Source organism: Corapipo altera, unplaced genomic scaffold (assembly GCF_003945725.1).
Source record: "Corapipo altera isolate COAL_440 unplaced genomic scaffold, ASM394572v1 71, whole genome shotgun sequence".
Classification (NCBI taxonomy): domain Eukaryota; kingdom Metazoa; phylum Chordata; class Aves; order Passeriformes; family Pipridae; genus Corapipo; species Corapipo altera.
Genome location: NW_020884916.1, coordinates 150,608 through 165,587, shown reverse-complemented (window position 1 = coordinate 165,587; position 14,980 = coordinate 150,608). Strand labels below are relative to the sequence as shown.

At 52.1% G+C, this 14,980-nt stretch overlaps 4 protein-coding genes across 5 annotated transcripts; 2 read left to right on the top strand and 2 right to left on the bottom strand.

Annotated features, from left to right (window-relative positions):
• The first annotated feature begins 8 nt into the window (after positions 1–8).
• On the top strand, positions 9–7,526 carry SLC37A4 (solute carrier family 37 member 4). Of its 2 annotated transcripts, XM_027655474.1 has the most exons (9): positions 9–199; positions 289–521; positions 1,818–2,061; positions 3,318–3,476; positions 3,779–3,864; positions 4,130–4,243; positions 4,502–4,567; positions 5,616–5,754; positions 6,043–7,526. In XM_027655474.1, the coding sequence occupies exons 1-9, from the start codon at positions 52–54 to the stop codon at positions 6,207–6,209; spliced, it is 1,356 nt and encodes a 451-aa protein (XP_027511275.1). In that variant the 5' UTR covers positions 9–51; the 3' UTR covers positions 6,210–7,526. The 2 variants fall into 2 exon arrangements, with proteins under 2 accessions (XP_027511275.1, XP_027511276.1); XM_027655475.1 differs by lacking the exon at positions 4,502–4,567.
• A 109-nt stretch (positions 7,527–7,635) lies between these two features.
• Positions 7,636–9,443, bottom strand: TRAPPC4 (trafficking protein particle complex 4). Its single transcript, XM_027655478.1, has 5 exons — positions 9,238–9,443; positions 8,949–9,123; positions 8,765–8,868; positions 8,544–8,670; positions 7,636–8,116 (listed from the first exon to the last, which is right to left on the bottom strand). Exons 1-5 carry the CDS (start codon positions 9,410–9,412, stop codon positions 8,038–8,040), a joined length of 660 nt encoding a protein of 219 aa, XP_027511279.1. The 5' UTR covers positions 9,413–9,443; the 3' UTR covers positions 7,636–8,037.
• RPS25 (ribosomal protein S25) lies at positions 9,435–11,321 on the top strand. The gene is made up of 5 exons (XM_027655479.1): positions 9,435–9,541; positions 9,700–9,795; positions 10,182–10,365; positions 10,762–10,860; positions 11,243–11,321. Exons 1-4 carry the CDS (start codon positions 9,539–9,541, stop codon positions 10,854–10,856), a joined length of 378 nt encoding a protein of 125 aa, XP_027511280.1. The 5' UTR covers positions 9,435–9,538; the 3' UTR covers positions 10,857–10,860; positions 11,243–11,321.
• A 316-nt stretch (positions 11,322–11,637) lies between these two features.
• Positions 11,638–14,851, bottom strand: CCDC84 (coiled-coil domain containing 84). Its single transcript, XM_027655477.1, has 10 exons — positions 14,562–14,851; positions 14,307–14,472; positions 14,163–14,225; positions 13,935–13,999; positions 13,672–13,777; positions 13,305–13,335; positions 12,832–12,915; positions 12,486–12,618; positions 11,864–12,004; positions 11,638–11,792 (listed from the first exon to the last, which is right to left on the bottom strand). Exons 1-9 carry the CDS (start codon positions 14,849–14,851, stop codon positions 11,962–11,964), a joined length of 981 nt encoding a protein of 326 aa, XP_027511278.1. The 3' UTR covers positions 11,638–11,792; positions 11,864–11,961.
• Between the last annotated feature and the right edge of the window lie 129 nt (positions 14,852–14,980).

Genomic DNA, 14,980 nt, shown 5'->3' with positions numbered 1-14,980 from the left:
GGTCCGTGCCAAGGTCCGCGCTCGGTCCGTGCCCGCGGGGAGCGCGGCGCGATGGCGGCCGGCGGGTACGGGCGGTACCGGGCCGTGATCTTCGCGGCCATGTTCGTGGGCTACACGCTGTACTACTTCAACCGCAAAACCTTCTCGTTCGTCATGCCCGCTGTCATGGCCGAGGTGCCGCTGGGGAAGGACGATCTGGGTGAGTGCCGGTCCCGGCCCCCGCCGCCCCGCCGGCCCCGGGTGGCCGTGCCGCGGGCTGAGGCGCCCCCCGGGCTCTGCCCGCCGCAGGTCTCATCACCAGCAGCCAGTCCGCAGCCTACGCCATCAGCAAGTTCATCAGCGGCGTCCTCTCTGACCAGATGAGCGCCCGCTGGCTCTTCTCCTCCGGCCTCCTCATGGTGGGCTTGGTCAACGTGGTCTTCTCCTGGAGTTCCACCGTCACGGCCTTCGCCGGGCTCTGGTTCCTCAACGGCCTGGCCCAGGGGCTGGGCTGGCCACCCTGCGGGAAGATCCTGAGGAAGGTGAGTGTGGGGAAAGGGGGGGGAAACTTGTCACCGCTCTCCTGACCTGTCCTGGCAGCAGGGTTGTGCAGGCCATGCTTGCTCTGAATCCAGAGGAACTTGCACCTCTTCCTGCTCCCTTCTAGCCAAGGAGGTCAGAAGTACTATCTGTACTTTTTCTGCTGCCTGTGGAACAAGTTTCTGTGCACAGGGATCTGCTTATTATAGCAGAGATTCGGTCTGTAGCCCCTGCCCATATGTGCCTCGAGTCTGATTCTGTTTGGTGAGTAACATCCCCTGGTACCAGAGTTCTGCCCTGTAGAAATGGACTTTGTTGGAATTAAATATTTTAAGCGTGGACACAGAGGACTGCTCATCTGCTGCTGCGGTGGTTGACTGCAGAGGAGGGGGCAGTGAGCAGAGTTCCATTTGCACACTTGGGCAACTCAGGAATTCCAAACCACAGGCTGTTCAGGTATAAAACCAGGTAACATGGAGGAACAGTGTGAGGTGACTCTCTAAGCTCTACATACTTGGGCTTTGTGACAGGCTTAAGGGAACTGATAGGAAAGGAGGTTGGTTAGCCTTGTGCTGATCCCTCGTGGAAGATATAAAATCCAGGAATGCATTTACTGCACATAATTGTGGAATGGGGTGGGGCAGAGATGAACAATTGCCTTGCCCTTCTGCCAGGCACCCAGCCTCACCTAAGGGATGAGAAAAGGGCTGTTCAGGATGGTTGCATGCACGGAAAAGAAGGTCCCTAATAACAGAAACATCAGCCATGGTGTTTCCTGAAGACATTCACGAATGTAGCTCTCAGACATTTTCCTGCTGACAAGAACGACCCAGGTGGTTCTGGCTCCTAGTACTTGTTGCAACACAGAACCCATTATGCCTGATACTTAATGCAACAGCGAGTCCTAAAGTTACCCCGTGACTCTCTGTATATCCATCCATGGTCTGCAGCCAGCAGACCTCTCCAGGACTACACAGTTCCTAGCAAAGTGAGTTCGCAGAACCACGTGCTCTTAAATTTACCTCTCCTGGCCCACGTCTCAGTTTCATGATCTGTAAATGGAAGTGACTCTGAGCTGGCTCACAGTGTGAGCACCTGTCAGGCTCTTATGCTGACACTTGAGTAATGTTTGGAGTTCCCTGCATGACTAAAGTAGTGAAGTGTGGGTGCTCCCTCTACCTGCTTTTGTAGATCACTGTCTGAATTGCTCCAACCCCAAAGCATGGGCCTCAAGGGAGGATTTTCAGGTGTGCTGTCACTCTCTGACACCTCACGCTGTTTTTCTTCTTGTTGCACAGTGGTTTGAGCCTTCCCAGTTTGGGACTTGGTGGGCAATCCTGTCTGCAAGCATGAACTTGGCTGGAGGCTTAGGCCCCATTGTCGCTGCTCTCGTGTCTATGAACTACAATTGGCGCATGACTTTGTCCTCCTCTGGCTTCACCTGCGTGGTTGTCTCTTTTGTTTGCCTTGCCCTGATTAAAAACGAGCCGTCGGATGTTGGGCTGCCCAACATTGAACAAGGAGCCAAGAAGGGGAAGAAAGGTGAGCATGTGACTTCACATGTGACGGGCAGCCATGGGAAAAGGTGCGGTGTCTTCTGTCTGTTCTGGCACAGGTGTGTGGCTCTCGGTGTACAGAGACCCCCATCCTTCCCAGTTCCTGAAATCACAGCTTGGCAGTCACGCGTTAAGGGGTTGATTTTTGGCAGTTTTATTCTCGTAACTGTTGAGCTGCTGTGTTGAAGTTACAAATTGTTTAAACCAAGGGCCAGTGTGATCCTGTGAGAAGGGAATGGTGTGAGGGCTCCTGAGGCTGTCGCAGAGCAGGCAAAGAGCCTGATCTCTCTTAGCCCTGCTCCTCAGCCTGCCAGCAGCCAGCTGTGTGTCACTGAGAAGCTCATGGCTGGCTCTCCCCCTGTGAGTCGTGTCTTCCTGCTGTCAGTGCCCTGGTTTTCTTGGGGCCTCGTGCACTCAGATTGTGAGCGCAGTCTTAGTGGAGTGCTGGAGAGAGGAAAACACAGCAGCAGGGAATGCTTCCTTAAACCTGACCTTCTGCTTGTCTGCATTGGCAGGGGGCAGGTGATTCTCCCCTCACTCTGCCATGGGTTCTCTTGACCCCTGGCTCACAGTGGACTCTGCTCAGTGTTTCTGTCCTAACCTAGGACATCTAGTTAGTAAATGTTTGCTCAGATCACTGAGTGTGGTGGTTCTCTGAAAGCAGAACAGGTAGAGGGGAATTGCAACACAAGATTGCTGTTGTATTTTAAAGGCCAGTGGAAACTCAGCTTATGTGCCACACTGCCCCATGATGCCTGTGCTGCCAGACTTGACCCTTTTGCATAAGAAAAGAATATTGCTTCCCTGGAGTGTTCTCTGGAGAGAACAGGTTTGTTGGTGTTTTGGAAGACTGATGCAAAAATCAAGGTTGCACCTGAAAGTCAGCATCTTTTTTTTGGGTCTGTGCAGTGGCTTTCACAGGCACAGCTTAAAAACTCTCCCAGAGAATCTGGAGAAGCTGGTAAATTTTCTAACAACCTTCATAAGGGGTTTATTGGCAGCCACAATGCAGAAAATTCCTGGGAGTTGTGTTTTGATTATTCTTTTCAAATCTTTAATGAATGTGGCATAAAATGACAGAAAAGATTCTGAAATCACCAGAACAAGGGGAGGTAAAGCAGCAGCTGTGAATATCTCCCTGAGTGGGGATGTTCTCATGCATGGATCCTGTCTGCAGATCTGTCTGTGTGGTTCAGCAGCTGTGCTCGAGCTGTGGTAATGCTCCTCCTGACCTTCCTGCAGGTTCCTCCAGTGACAACAGCACCTTGACAGAGCTGCTGCTCTCGCCGTACCTCTGGGTGCTCTCGACAGGCTACCTGGTCGTTTTTGGAGTCAAAACGTGCTGTACTGACTGGGGACAGCTCTTCCTGATCCAGGAGAGGGGACAGTCCATGCTTGTGGGTAAGATGCAAAGCTGCATTTTGCTGCTGTCTGGGAGGCCTACCTTCTAGTTGTCTGCTTAGATACATGCAGGTGTTTAAATAACTCAGTGATGTAGTTACTGTGTGCACAAAGGCCCCTGTGCCAGGACCGTCCTGGATGGCAGACAGACATTCCTGAACAAGGATGAGCCAGAGGGTCGTGTCCAACAGAGCTGCTCGAGCTCACTGTGAGCTGACAACAGGGGCTGGTCTGATGTCCACAGCAGCTTTGCTGTTTATACCAAACCTGATGGGCTGTTCTTTACTTCACGTACATTCTAGGCAGCTCCTACATGAGTGCCTTGGAGATTGGGGGCCTGGTGGGAAGCATTGCTGCTGGATACCTTTCTGACAGAGCAGTAGCAAGAGTAAGTAATGTGCACCTTCAGGTGTACTGGGCAGGTAACACAGCATCAATCTGAGCTGCTTCACTAAGGGGCTCAGGCAGGGTGGCATCCCTGTGGGTACGACTGAGAAACAGGCCCATACCCAGTTCTGCCGTGTGCATGACGTGCTGCTGATGTGCCATCTGTGTTTCTGACTGGACTGTATGGATGGTGTTAGTCACTACAAGTATAAAAGGAAGGAGGTCCCTCCAATTTCTCACTCTCAGCTTTCCTTCCTGTGTTACAGGTGGGTCTGTCAAGCTACGGGAATCCTCGGCATGCACTGCTGCTTTCCATGATGGCTGGGATGTGTGTGTCCATGTTTCTCTTTCGGGTCACAGTCACAGGCAACTCTGCCAAGGTAATCCACGTGCACCAGCTGGCCATCAGTTGTAGGGATAGCCCTTGAACGGGGAGGTTTGATGACAGGGAGCATGACTGTTTTCTTCACCCTTCCCAAGGGTTTCTTTGTGCTACAGAGAAGCACTGACTTAACCTGGCTTGGGCTGCTCCTGCTTGGCGTGGGCAGCCTGCCTTATCAGCTGTTTTTGCATCTGCTCTCATGATTGCTAAATAAATTAAACTTCTTTTCTCCTTTCCTTTTTTATTTCTTCTTCAGGAAACCCACTTCTGGACTGTAGCCTTGCAGCCTCTAGCTGATCTTACAGGCCTAAAAGAACATGAGGTTTCTGCTTGCATTTTTTCTCCCTCTACCTGTTTCTTCTTTCCCTGGTCTGCCTTACTCCTATCCTGGGAGGTTGGTTAGCACCTCAGAACTTAGAACCAGGGCCCTGAGAAGAGATTACTGTAAGTTTGGTAAAAGAAACCTTTTCTTAAAATAATTTGTTTACACTGACTTTAAAAGTCTAAATATAAATTTTTAAAGTTCTTATAAAGAAGATTCTGAGGACTTCTGTTTGTTAGGTAAAATATAGCCAATTAAGGGGTCTTGTGGGTGAGATCAGGAAGAATGATTCTGCTCTGGCAGATGTATTCCTGCTTAGTTTCTGGCAAGTGTTTTCCTAATTTGTCATTTCTGTTTTATATCTGGAAGATAAGATGGCACTTACTTCCTTCTGGGATTTTTGAAATGGTTTTTACAGTTCAAAAAGCATACTGTAATGTAGGGGTGTTACTTATCCTTTGTTGTGCAAACAAGAGACTGATAATTTTGGGCCAGGTAGGTTTCTTAGAGCATAAGCTAACACTGAAGTTCAGAGTGTTGGGTTGTTTTTGGCTTTTTTGGTTCTCAGTTTAGTAGCATAGAGGTTATCAGAGAGAGGTGTCTCACAAGTAAAGATGCTCTGATTAGTAGCATGCATCTAAATTGAGAAAAGCTGTCAGTTGGTGTCTCCAGGATTATTTATGAAAGCAACCTGATTCACAGCTCTCTCCTATGCTTTCACAGGCTCGTTGCCTGTCTCTCTTTGATATTCTGTTTCCTTCTTGCAAATCAGCACAGGATGTGTTACACGGTGTGGGGGGCAGAGCTCTGGGAGGGAGGAGAGCTTGCACTGGCCGCAGACGGAGTGGTGGAGATGCAGCTGGGCTTGCATATATATGGGGTCTGTACAGGCTTGAGCTCTCTTGGCTGCAGGTCAGGGAGCTGGTGTCAGTCCAAACATGTCAGAACTCCCTGGTACCGTGTGTGGGATCTGAGAACTGTCAGCAGCTGCTGGCTGACAGTGGTGAGGTGCACAGATCCTGTTTCTTATCTAAACTTATTTTGACAGCTGTGGATCCTGACTCTGGGAGCCGTGTTTGGGTTCTCCTCATATGGGCCGATTGCCCTGTTTGGGGTCATAGCCAACGAAAGTGCCCCTGCCAACCTGTGCGGCACCTCCCATGCCATAGTGGCCCTCATGGCCAACGGTGAGTTACACCCATTTCCCCAAGAAACAAACAAAACCCTTGCACGTTCTTGGTGATGCATAGTCTAGCCCCTGGTTGCCAAGTTACTGATCATGGGAGGTCACCTAAGGTGCAGAGATAATGGAGCTGGGAGCCCCAGGGATGCTTCCTGCTGTGCCCAACAGGTTTTGCATTGGGCTTTAAGTTCAAACCAGGCCTTAGGAATGTTTGTACATGCAAAAGCAAGTATTGGCAGATAAAATTGGTGCACACGAGCATTGCTAGCTTTCTGTTTGTTTTTCCTTGCAGTTGGGGGTTTCCTGGCTGGATTGCCATTCAGTACAATTGCTAAGCACTACAGCTGGGCCACAGCCTTCTGGGTAGCCGAAATCACCTGTATTTGTAGCACAGTGGCTTTCTTCTTCCTGCGGAACATCCGCACCAAGATGGGCCGGATTCCCAAGAAGGCTGACTGAGGATAAGCGGCTCGGTGAAAAGGATGCTCCCACGCTGACGTGAACGATGCTCATTTTTTGTTTAACTAGCCTAGGAGTGAGTTTACCTATTGCTGCAACCTAGATAAAAATGTCTCAGCTTCTCAACCAGTCAGGTGCCTGAGGGCACAAGGTTCCTGCTACTGATCACTTTTTCCCTCAAGATGTGATAATTCACCTAGTTTACATTTGCAATGATTTTACTGTACCTCTTTCTCACAGCACTGCTGATGAAGTGAGCAGGCTCAGCAGCCTGAGCTTCCCCACTACAAATGGTCTGAAATGACCGGCTTCAGGTGCACTTACCTTTAGTTTTGTCATTACTGTTTGTCTCAGCCATGAACTGAGACATTATTCAGTTCAGCTTCGCTGCTCAGGGGCCCCTGAACTGAGCCTTTGCCACCTGTGTCCACCCGGTCCAGCTGCCGTAAGCGCAGCTGTCCCGGGTCACTTGGCGTGAGCTCCATGTGCACTCGGCCCCAGGACAGTGGCAGAGCAGGGAATTGTGATGACTGCAGTCCAGCCTCACGGCTGCTCTGACAGCAGTGAGGCTTTAGCTGTACCGGGGAGTTGTTGTTAGGAGCAAGCGTTGCTGTGGAGAAGCAAATGGTGGGATGTGTTGTGGCAGGGCTCTCCACAGCACTTAGGAACAGGCACGTTTCCAGGGAATTTGTGGCATTTAAAGAAGCTCCTTCTAGTGAACTGCTCCTGCCCGGTGTGATATTTGTGTTCAATGTTAATGATTTGCAGGGGAGGCAGCTGCTGCCAAGTTGGCTCATAGCGAGTGCTCTGCAAATCAGGCAGGAAAACTGCCCCAGCTGCAGGAATTGCGACAGTAGCCACCACCAACCCACAATTTCTGCAGCTGGGTTTTGTGATAACCTCTATTTGTAGCATTGGCTTTTTTTTTTCAGTACAAGGTGTGTAGTCTAGGGTGGTTTTGGTCAAGAGCTGCATCTCTCGTGGCAGCAGGTGGTGGCTTACGTTGCCTCCAAGTCAATCGTAGCAGAGCCACTGTGGACAGCCTTGAGCAGTCAGACCCAGCACTCTGCAATAAGTACACTCAGGTTTTTAACTGAGATTTTGTTGTGTATTCTTGTTTTTCCCCAAAAGGATTTACTGCTTTAGGGTCCTGAAAGAGGCAAGTTCAACTTGTGAAGAACCTGCATGCAGGTAGTTTGCTGAACAGCTTGGTTGCAAGAGTAGTTAGTCAGCCTTAATTAAAACAATGGAAGTAAATTAAATTTTGTACTTAATTATATGATCTTCTATCTGTGAAATAAAAATGGAGCAGTGTCACAAGGGCCCCGGTTTTCTTAAGGAGAATGACACAAGAAAAACCACCAAAACTCATTTATCCTCTTGAGGTGCCACTGGCACAAATGTACCCACCAACAGAAAGCAAACAGCCATTCACCTCTTTAATGAACACTTATTACTTCTGTATAGAAACTCTCTGCAAGATCATAAGTTAGAGCTATACAGGAAAAATACATATGTACAATTATGACAGGAAAGAAAACCACTGAGTTTGGTAAGGCCATGGACCAGCATCCTCCTTCACCCGAGTGCAGTGGAGCTGCAACAGCAGAATAAGCCCCTGTGGCCCAATGTAAACAGTGCTAAGAAATCTGTTTAAGGTAAGTTTCACAACAAAGGTGATAAAATGGTATCCTGGGAGATAATGAAGCATGTTTTGGGGATGTGCAGTCTCTGCTGTGGAGGGGAGAGCTCTGTGAGAGGCCAGCCGGGGAAGAGAGAGGCCCCGCTCTTCAAGAGTAAGGAGTCTGAGCAACAGGCAAGGCCTTCTCTATGATCCAGGTCCGAAAGGTCCAGCTTTCTCTGCCACCTCCAGAGCAAGTTTCAAGTTCTGATCAAACAACTCACACCTGAAACAGTCAGAAAAGCAAAAGGGATGACGTTACCTATGGACCAAGCTAAGAAAGATAGGATCTCCACATCCTTTGGCTCTGCATCCTTCAAGGAGAGATCTGGGAAGCTGTGACACAACTCACTGTCGCTTAGCTTTGGCTTGGTCCTTAATTAAGATTAAAGCTCTTTGTATAGGCCTGAGTGTTAAGTTAGGACAGCAGGGTGAGTGCCAAGGAAGTGTACCTCCCACTTCCCCAGCAGAACAGCGCTGGAAAGAGCTCAGGTCAGCGTCCTGTCCCTGCAGCAGTGTGCTGCGGCTTCACCTTCCCTCAGCCTTTGGGTCTGCTTTGCTACTTCACTTAAGGGCTGTCTGCATTTGTTACTGCCCAGGCAGAAAGTAATGAGGGGTTGCAGCCGGGTTACTAAAAGTGGGCTTTTCCTTACCTGATTGGCATCTCCAGGGAGTAGAAAGGATTCTTCAAAGCGAAGTCGGAGTAAATCTCATAGATTTTGCGGAGAAGAGCATCTATCCCTGTCTGTCTCGGGTCAGCAAGAACCATGAATTTGATCCCTAGAACCATAATGCCAGGAACATAAGGAAGGCCGAGCACAGTGACAGCCCTGGCACAGCAGAGTGGTGCTGGGTGCCTGGGGCCGGGCTGTACCTGTCAGCGTCTGGAAGCAGTGCAGTTTGAAGGTGTCAGTCTCGAGCATCTCGATCCCGGAGCTCCCAACCTCGGGGGACAGCTGTGATCCGATGGCGAACAGCCTGTGGGCACAGGACCTTCAGCGCCCCTCACCACCCCTGCCCGTGGCATCCTCGTCCCCTCACGGCCCATCCTGACTCACGAGTGGAACATGGAGGCCAGCATGAGCTTCTCGTTGGAGGAGAGGCGGTGGCGGCCGAAGCGGATGGACACGGGGTAATTGGCGGGGTTGCCCAGGAACTCCAGCACGTCCTTCCCGTCCGCCGTGAAGCGCCCGTTGACCTCGGCGCCGTTGATGGCGAGTACGGCGTGACCCACTGTGGGGACAGCGCGGCGGCATCGGTCAGTCTGTCAGTCACTCAGTCAATCTGTCACTCACTCGCTCACTCACTCACTCAGCCCGCCTGGCCGGCCCTCCCCGCCCGCCGCACCGCGGATGCCGTCGCGCTGCCCGAAGGCGACGATGACGCGCTCGTCGTGCGGGCGCAGGACGAGGTCGAGCGGGAAGCTGAACGTCTTCTCGGTGTCGGCGCGGGGCGCGTAGTGGTCCAGCTGGTAGATAAGGCCGCCCGCCTTGTTCACCACGTAGACGCTGAAGATCGCCATGGCCCTGCCCCGGCAGTGGCACCGCCCGCCCCGGCAGTGACGCGCGGCCCGCCCGGGGCCCGCCCACGCCGCACGCCGGGCCCTTCCTTTCTCGCCGACATCTTGCGGAGCAGCCGTGCCCGCACCATGGTGAGCAGGGCCGGGCCGGGGCGCGGGCGGTGGGACGGGCCGGGACCCCTCGAGCGGCGCCGGCGGCTCCCTGAGCAGGGCGGGAACCCGTGCGGGGCTTCCCGGGGAGCGGCCCCGCGCCCCGCCGCTCACACCCCACCCTTCTCCCCTCCTCGCAGCCGCCCAAAGACGACAAGAAGAAGAAGGACGCGGGCAAGTCCGCCAAGAAGGACAAGGACCCGGTCAATAAATCCGGCGGCAAAGCCAAGAAGAAGGTGGGAGCCGGCGGGGCCGAGGGCTCGGGGAGCGGGCGGGGCCGCGGGCGGCGTGGCCGGGCCTCGAGCGCGGGTGATGGCCGGACGGGCATCGTGTTGTTAGAGGAGCAGTCTCTTCATCTGCCAACAAGTTGGACATAACGGTGTTAAAACCGAGTAGCAGAAGGCTGTGGTCCTTTTATTTTCAGATACTGTAGGTATTATTTGCAACATTTTCGTTTAAAAAACATCTCGTTTACAAAGGCCATTTTGTGCATCTCATTAGTAGTTTAATATGATATGGAAACATTTGATGGTGCAGTTCTTGGGGCATCCTTAAACTCGATCTTTTGTTCTTGTTTAGAAGATGGCTTATGGGGCATTGTTTTCTTTCTCTTTTCAAGTAGAAGTGGTCTAAGGGGAAAGTCAGAGACAAGTTGAACAACCTTGTCCTCTTTGACAAGGCCACTTACGACAAACTGTGCAAAGAAGTGCCCAACTACAAGCTCATCACGCCTGCAGTTGTTTCAGAGAGGCTCAAGATTCGAGGCTCCTTGGCTCGGGCTGCCCTCCAGGAGCTGCTCAGCAAAGGTGAGCACTCAAGACTGGAAAAACAGAAAGCTGCTTCTGCAGACTCGGCTATTTTCTTTTCCTTGCTCATTTAGCAGGTTTCCTGCAGCATCTGAACTGCTCCATGTGCAAATTGACATGGTTTTGGGGAGCCAGTGCCTTAGCTTGTGTTTCAGAAGTGCTCCAAAGTATGGAGCAGCAGTTCTGCTGCATGCAGTGGCATTGCTGTACTAAGAAAGCGCTCCCAGAAGGACAGGCTGTGACATAACTGCTGCCAGATCAGAATGAAAGCCTCGTATAAGCCGCTACGCTCTGGTATTTCATCTTGCACGTTGTACTACCTCTCTGGGAGGGAGCACAATATCCTTGGCATCTGTCAGTATATGCATGCTCACATAATTTCCTTCTTTGTTGTAGGTTTGATCAAACTGGTTTCCAAGCACCGCGCCCAAGTGATCTACACCCGAAACACGAAAGGTGGAGATGCGCCTGCCGCAGGGGAGGATGCATAGGGAGGTGAGAGGCTGGGCGCTGAGGAGGAGCTGAGTTGTGCTGTCAGAGCTAGCAGATGGCTACGTGCTGTGTAGGGGGCAGCTCTTGCGTGGCTGGGGGGGCTGTTCTTCCAGACACTCGAGAGTATATTGTTTGCATTCCGAGTGACATTCTGGGGGGTGTTACTGGAAACATCAGTTCTCCAGAATTAAAGAGCAGTTGGTGATTTTGTCCCTGTGCCCATTGGATGAGGGAATGTGAACTGCAGGGCAGTGGGTACGTGTCCTCCCTGCTATTGCAGGGCACCATGGCCAAGTGTTCCTGCTGGAACAAAGCTGTCAGACTGTTTGCATTGTGCTGCCCTGCTCTGACCTGGTTTTCTGATTTGGGACTTCTTGTTTTGCAGGTTCTCCAGTGACCTTATCAACAAGGGGTCATATGTAGATGCACGTAATAAAATTACTGATATAATTTTTCTTTTCCAAGAATGTGTATGTTTCATTATTGATGCATTATTAATAGTGGATTCTGGTACCAGTCATGGCTGTTGTCCTCTACCAGCCAGTTTTTGCCTTTACACACAGTTAAAAGTGTACTGTGAATGTGATTTTATACTGCAAAAAGGGAAGGAACTTTTGCATCACCTACAGCAGCCAATTGTATTAAACTACGTGAAACAAGGAATGTTAGAATTAAGGAAAGCGATATAAATTGGAATGAAAACATCTGGCACCTGGCATTAGTTGCCTGCAGAGTGAACCCTGCATTTGAAATGAGTTTCAGTTGGTCTACAAACACAGGGACATTTTAAAAAAAACTTTATTTCTCAAAAAATTCATTAATGGGATGTCATGCTCCATGTCAGTGTAGGCCACTGGCAGCACTTGTATAAAACAGGCTTTCTGATAATAAAGACACAGCATCTGCAGTAGCCTGTCCTTGCTGGCAGGACGTGTTTGTGTAGCTTCAGACTTCATAAGTGGATGCCCAGATGGACACTGCATGTCCTTACAGTGGAGCTCTCAGTAACAGTACTGAGGTCACCTTGCCTTCAGGGGACCAAGCACAGCTACCTACAATCCAGCTGTCCACAACAGAGCTGCATCTTTGGTGTTTTTCATCTGATCACCTTTTCTTCTTTTCCCCTGATTCAGTTCTAAACTGGTGCCTGAAAGAGATCATAGAAGTCAGATTGGAGCAGCCTTTAGTAAGAGAGAGAATGAACACTGCCTCGAACAAGTAAGACAGTGCTGTACACAGTGTTTTAGCATGGGAGTTCACTCAGTATTTTTATTATGTCAGTGGGCAGTAGCAGGCTCTCCAAGTAGCTGACACAGTTCTGGCACATTAAAAGGTGCCAGTGGAACAGTACCTGGGTCTGAAAGGTGAGCCAAGCAAAATGAGGCAGGTGCCTTCATGTGTGCAGCCTCTATAGCCATGACCACGCTTCACCTTGCAAGCCACCCCTTTGCTGCTTCAGGGCAAGAGTGACACTGCCTGGACTGAGCACTGACACTTGCCTGACGTAACTCAAGCAACAAGACATCTTATGCTTGCTGCTACCACAGAGCCTGCTCCAGCAGTAGCTTGCATGGACAGAAACCACAAACCCTCCACTTGGCATCTACCTGTGTTGCCCTGAAGCTCACCTGGATTGCCACCTCCTGCCGTGGTTCCAAACCCGCCCGAAGGAAGGAAGCCAGCTGTCGCTTGTCTGAGAGGAATGGTCAAAGTTGGCACCAACTCGTTCCGCCGGGAGCTTTTTCAGCTTCTGCTTCTCCTCTGAAAAAAAATAAATCATAGAATTGTAGAGTGGTTTGGGTTGGAAGGGAACTGGATGATCATGTGGCATGGATGGGGACACCTTTCTCTAGACCAGGTTGCTCAAAGCCCCAAATGTTTTGTTCAGCAAAAGTTTTTCAGTCAAATTGCTTTTAGTTCTCTAGTTTGGTAAAGTGACTGTAAGGTTAACTGAAAGGTGTGCAAGCTGCTCACTTTGTCTGAGAAATTCCTCATAGGAAGGTCCAATCTCTTGTTTGGTTCCATCCTCTTCTTCTGTTAGCCATGGAGGTTTTGCTCCTAGAAGTCACAGGGAACACTTATTTAGCCACTGAAGTTATCCTAAACTGAGATAGGGAAAAGCATCCCTTCTTCCCCCATCCCTCTGCTCACCCTACCAAGCAAGTGGTAAAGGACAAGTCTGGATGCTGTAAAGAAAAAGGAGCTGATTTCCTCAGTTAAGGCCACAGCAGATCACACCCTAAATCTTACACTTCCCACAGCAGCATACTAACAGAATTTTCATAACACAGAAGTGTCTTCTTCTCCTCTAGTATGTCAAATATTGCCAGGAGAGTGAGCACCTCCTGGTTATGCTGCAACTGCTTCAAAACTGCTTTAAGTTATCCCTGTTAAATATGCAAGCCAAGAGGTAGCAACCCAGTGAGTTGTGATGCAGGTGCGATTACCTGTGTGGACATTTCCTTTTCCTTCTGTTTCCTGTTAAAAGAAACATAAAATGCTAATGAGAATCTGATGTTTAAGAGTATCTTTGAACAGAAGGGTGTTGTGTGCCTTCCCTTCCAGAAACACGTTCTGTTACAGAAAGACCAGAGGGAGGCTGTTCTCTAATTTCTTTTAGGAGCATTTGTTTTTTTCAGGGCATATTAGTGAACATTTACTTAATGAAAGTTAAGAGTGGGTAACTGAAACTGGACTAGCTGCCTGCCCAAATCCACAAAGCTGTTTTTTCCGTGACAGGGACTGCACTCCTTGTTCTGCTTTGTGACACATGCAGTTAAACTGAAGTCACGCTTGTTAGCCAGTCACCCTTACCTGGTGGCCAATGAAGGTCAGAGCCTGTCCTGCTTCCATCCAGGATAAGTCAGGTCCTGTCTGTGTCTCACTCAGGCTGGACTGCTCTGCATCGTGAGAGGTGTCCCTGGAATAGAGGCCAGTGCTTACTGTAGTGTAGACAAAAATTTGCCAAGGATTATAAGATCCTGGTGACAACAGTGTCAACTCTGGCAGCTGCCAGAGCCTCATCGGGTGCTTTGAGTAGGAACACCTCAGCCGCCGCTAAGGGAAGCAGTGCTCACCGTTCAGGTCCTGCGGGGGGGCTGCAGACAGAAGGTCCTGCACAACGTTCTGCCTCTGTTTGAAGCTGAGTGCGATTCAGTAAAAAAGAACAGTACTTCTGGTACTGAGCAAAGCCCCCACCCGGCTGCCCCCAGCCCATCCCGAGCGCACCCGGTTCCAGTAAGGGCACGCAGTGCGATGCCCGGTCCCCGCCGGGGCGCAGCCAGGGCAGGATACAGCTCACCGACCTGGAGCGCGGCCTGCACCGTCTCCCGCTGCCGGCGCTCGGCCTCCCGGATGTCGGCCGCCATCTGCGGGGAGAGCGCGGGTGAGGCGGGGCCGGGTGGCGGCGGGGGCCGGACCGGGGCCGCTGCGAGGGCGGCAGGCGGTACCTGGCGGATCCGCTCCTCCTCCCGCCGCTGGTGCTCGGCCAGCGCCCGCTCCAGCGCCCGCGCGAACTGCTCGTACTCCTCGGTCGGCACCAGGCACCGCTCCCGCAGCGCCGCCTCCGCCCGGTTCTCCCTCCAGAACCGCGCCGTCTCCCGCCGGTGCTCGGGCCTGCGCGAACCGGGACACCGTCAGCGCCGGCCGTGCCGCAGCAGCCCGGCCTGCGGCAGCGCCAACCTGCCCGGTCCCTGCCCACGCACCCGGCCAGATGCCGCAGCAGCCCGGCCTGCGGCAGCGCCAGCCCCCCGCGCCGCCCGTCCCGCCGCACGCTGCGCCCGCAACACGGGCACCAGACGCGCCCATCGTGCTCCGCCGGGTCGTAGGGCCGCACGGCAGAGCCCACATCGGCCGCTGCCGCCCGCGCCGCCGCCGCCGCCTCCTGCAGCCGGACCAGCGCGTCCCGCAGGCGACGGCGGTGCCCCGCGCTGTAGCGGTGCCGGCGGCCCGTGAAGGCCGTGCGGCGGCACAGCCCGCAGTAGTGCACGGCCATGGCGCGGAGCCGAGGGCGCAGGCGCGGCCGCAGAGCCGAGGGCGCAGGCGCGGCCGCAGAGCCGCCCCTCGGAGCGCAGCGGTGCCGCCTCAGTGCTGCCGCCTCAGTGCTGCCGCCTCAGTGCTGCCG